The sequence below is a fragment of the Quercus lobata genome, chromosome 3, assembly GCF_001633185.2.
Source record: "Quercus lobata isolate SW786 chromosome 3, ValleyOak3.0 Primary Assembly, whole genome shotgun sequence".
In the NCBI taxonomy this organism is placed as follows: domain Eukaryota; kingdom Viridiplantae; phylum Streptophyta; class Magnoliopsida; order Fagales; family Fagaceae; genus Quercus; species Quercus lobata.
In genome coordinates, this window is record NC_044906.1 from 72,806,020 (window position 1) to 72,809,428 (window position 3,409).

General features: G+C 34.8%; 1 protein-coding gene across 1 annotated transcript; it reads right to left on the minus strand.

The window, feature by feature from the left end:
* Positions 1 to 2,306: 2,306 nt before the first annotated feature.
* LOC115981432 (33 kDa ribonucleoprotein, chloroplastic-like) lies at positions 2,307 to 2,997 on the minus strand. The gene is made up of 2 exons (XM_031103566.1): positions 2,530 to 2,997; positions 2,307 to 2,438 (listed from the first exon to the last, which is right to left on the minus strand). Exons 1-2 carry the CDS (start codon positions 2,770 to 2,772, stop codon positions 2,307 to 2,309), a joined length of 375 nt encoding a protein of 124 aa, XP_030959426.1. The 5' UTR covers positions 2,773 to 2,997.
* Positions 2,998 to 3,409: the final 412 nt, after the last annotated feature.

Here is a 3,409-nt window from a genome sequence, read left to right on the forward strand (position 1 = left end):
TTCCTAATATTGTCTACCCCATAATGTATTAGTTTTCTTCCCAAACTGCATCAAGATGTAAAATGTGATTGGCTTTTATTTGTCAATACACTTATGAGTTCCTTTCATGTTGTGAACTAGCGTATTGGAGCCATGCTGTAATAGTGCAGTGTGTCACTGTCAACAGATGGAAATGGAAGGAGATGATTCCAAGGAGGTGTCTTTTGAGCTATAAACTTTATATTATGAGTATATATCAATAAACTGATAAAGACAAAGGAGTGGAGTCAATAAATCTAAATATGAAGTGCCCCCCACATTTTTTACTTATTCATCAAGCAATTTTTTCATATAACAATTAAAAAGACCAATTACAGAAAGCTTTCAGTTAAAAAAAAAAAAAAAAAGACTTAGGCGCCTTGTAACAAGCAAAGATTATGCTCCTTCCTCAGATAACTACATCTTAGACTCATAAAATTACTAGTTCTAGATGATAAACAGATAAAGACAAAGGAGTCAACAAATCTAAATATTAGTTCCCCCACATATTCATCTTGCAATGTTTTTTACTTACTTATCTTGCAGTGTTTTCGTATAACAATTAAAAGACCTATTGCAAAAAGCTTTCAGTGAATTCTTTTTTTTTCTTTTTTTTACTAGGGTCCCTTGTAAGAAGCAGAGATTATGATCCTTCTTCATATAGCTACACTAGTCGCTAACCCGTGCGATGCACGGGATTCTTTAAAAAAAAAAAAAAAACAATATTGCAATTATCATCTCTATAAAAATACATACATGCCAAAAAGATTAATACCACTACCATAGGTCCATTGGCAATGAAGTTATTTTCATAGTTACATATATACTATGAATAAACAAATAAACAAATTGCAATAATGATCGCAATCTTATTTTCATAATAAATAAATAGAATATAGTTACCAATGTCAAATTCTTTTGCTATGACTCAAAAAGAGTAGAGAAAGAATATAATACAACAAATCTGCATTATATAGAAGAGTACATCATATATTTATTCAACATAAAACATTGAGTTTTATAAATCTTTTTTGCTTGCTCACATTCCCCACCACGTCTCTTGTGCTAAGACACCATAGATATTGCTTTTTCAAAATCATGAATAGACTTTGCCAATAAAGCCTTCTCCATGTCAAACCCTTTTGCTTTGCCTTGAAATAGTTCCTAGAAAACAGCTGCTTTACCCAAGTTAGGGGCTTTGAGAATAGAAGAAGAATTATAGTATCTGAGAAAGTGCGATAACCACAACATATTGGTGTTATTTTCATATATAACAGATAACGAAATGTGGAAACACCATTACTAAACAAAACCTGTTCTTTAAACTCAGAAAGTATCATTAACAGGCAATTCTGTCAACTTCTTCTCTCTTTTCTTAAGGGAAAAAAAAATTGCTTTACACCTACCATAGGCAAAAGGACCATAATCCAAAGCTCTAGCCAAATACAATTTAGGATAGTTAAAAACAACCAATATGAGAATCAACTTCAAAATAATTAAATAAGAAATAAAGACCACCATAGCTCAATTTTTAAAGTAGCTTTCCTCATAGACACATGCATAAGAAATCACTATATTAGACACATAAAGAATCAACATTTAAAGCAACCCAGATGAGATTTCAAGAAAAATAAGCTCGGCTAAATTTAATTATGAAACCCAGATGTCATAGTAGTGAAGCTAAAATTTTCTTAACAGTGACTTATGAACAATTATGAAGCATATATAAATCATTAAACAAACTTTTTAAAAAATCAATGACATAGATAATCCATTTTCACCACCCTTTCTTCTACCAAAGTTCCAGACTTGTCCTATAAATTCACCTACTTGGCTGCCCTATTTTCAATTGATATAATGGTGGTTAGGATGTTGATATAGGGCTTGTCGTAAACTATTTTACAATTATATTCATCAATGGATTATTCCATAATTCCACTTTTGAGAAGGACAGTTTAGGCAGTCCAGCTTTAGTACATTGCGAATAACTCAGCCATAGTTACAATTTGGAGCCTTATGGTCAAGGGGGAAGAATGACTTTTTGCCGAGGAAGTTTACTCAGTGTTTAAATTCTCATACAACACTGTACAGCCTGGAATTATAATCTCACCACAAAGGACTGCTACCACAAGCTTTTCCTTCTACCCGCTTTATTTCAATACTCAAATTTGTTCACGGAGGAAGACTTGGAGACTACAAAGAGTAAGGTTCTGGAAGCAGAAGGGGTGCACTACTTGCAGTACTTACCCAAAAGCATATCCAAGCACCCACACTTTAACATATTTCCCTTAGCTGCTGATGCTAGAAAGCAAATCGTTGCTGTCAAGATTGTTCTCCACATTTCTTTCCACCACCGGTGGAGAAGCAGACTGAGCCCTTTGTGCAGCCATATTTAATCGTAAAGGCCGCCCTTCAACCTCCTAATTCCACAATTACATAAAAAACAGGTTATTATTGATTCATCATTAGAACGATTCGCTTTTGTAAATTCAGTAGCCAAGCTTATCTTACCGCTCCGTTCATGGAACTCAATGCAGATTCTGCATCCTCGGCGGTTTCAAAAGAGACAAACCCAAAACCACGTGATCTTCCTGTGTCTCTCTCATAAATGACTTTGGCACTCAATAGGCCTCGCTGATCTGCAAAAGCATCTCTTAGACCCTGGGAAGTGAGGCCCCAACCAAGGTTTCCAGAATAGATCTTGTGAGGGCTGTCTATATAGCCCCTGTTGGTGCCCCACATCTTTGGCCCCATTACTTCCCTTTCACCTCCCTTTGGCACTTCTGGGAAGTTCACCTTAACAATTCGGCCTCCAACTTGCTGTCAAACCATCAGAATCATTAAGAACAACATTAACTTTCTCCGCTCTTCATGTGTTCTTAGCTTTTGAAAGCTTCTGTAAATTATTTTGACAGTTTTTACTTTAAAGTTCATGTTGAAATTGGAAACGTATTACCCAGCCATCCACACACACACACACATACACATACAATTTTTAAGTTAATCCTTTAATTTTTTTTTTCATATGCAAATATTTGCTGACTTTCATATATTGGTATACTTTTTTTCATCTGCCAATTCCACACACACAAACAACTTTAACGCGAAAAACGTTATCGCTACAGTTGATTGAGGCTCTATTGAGTTTATATGTGCTCAGGTTGCCATTTCAGGGTAAGGCTCCCATGAGTTATTTTCAATTAAACATTATCCATAACTTATAAACAAGGGTAAACACTCAAACAGGGTATAATCAAGCCAAGTCTCACATGTGTATGAGATACAAATTGCAATGCATGTCAACTCCGTGTAATGTCAAGCAATATAAATTTTGCATTAAATAACATAAAAACCCAGCCATTGTTACACTGCACCATTACATTGCCCTGTA

Coding starts and splice junctions, on each gene's coding strand:
- LOC115981432 (XM_031103566.1), bottom strand. CDS start 2,772: ATGGGGCCAAAGATGTGGGGCACCAACAGGGGCTATATAGACAGCCCT. Junction 2,439..2,529: donor TGAGTTCCATGAACGGAGCG/GTAAGATAAGCT, acceptor TTGTGGAATTAG/GAGGTTGAAGGGCGGCCTTT.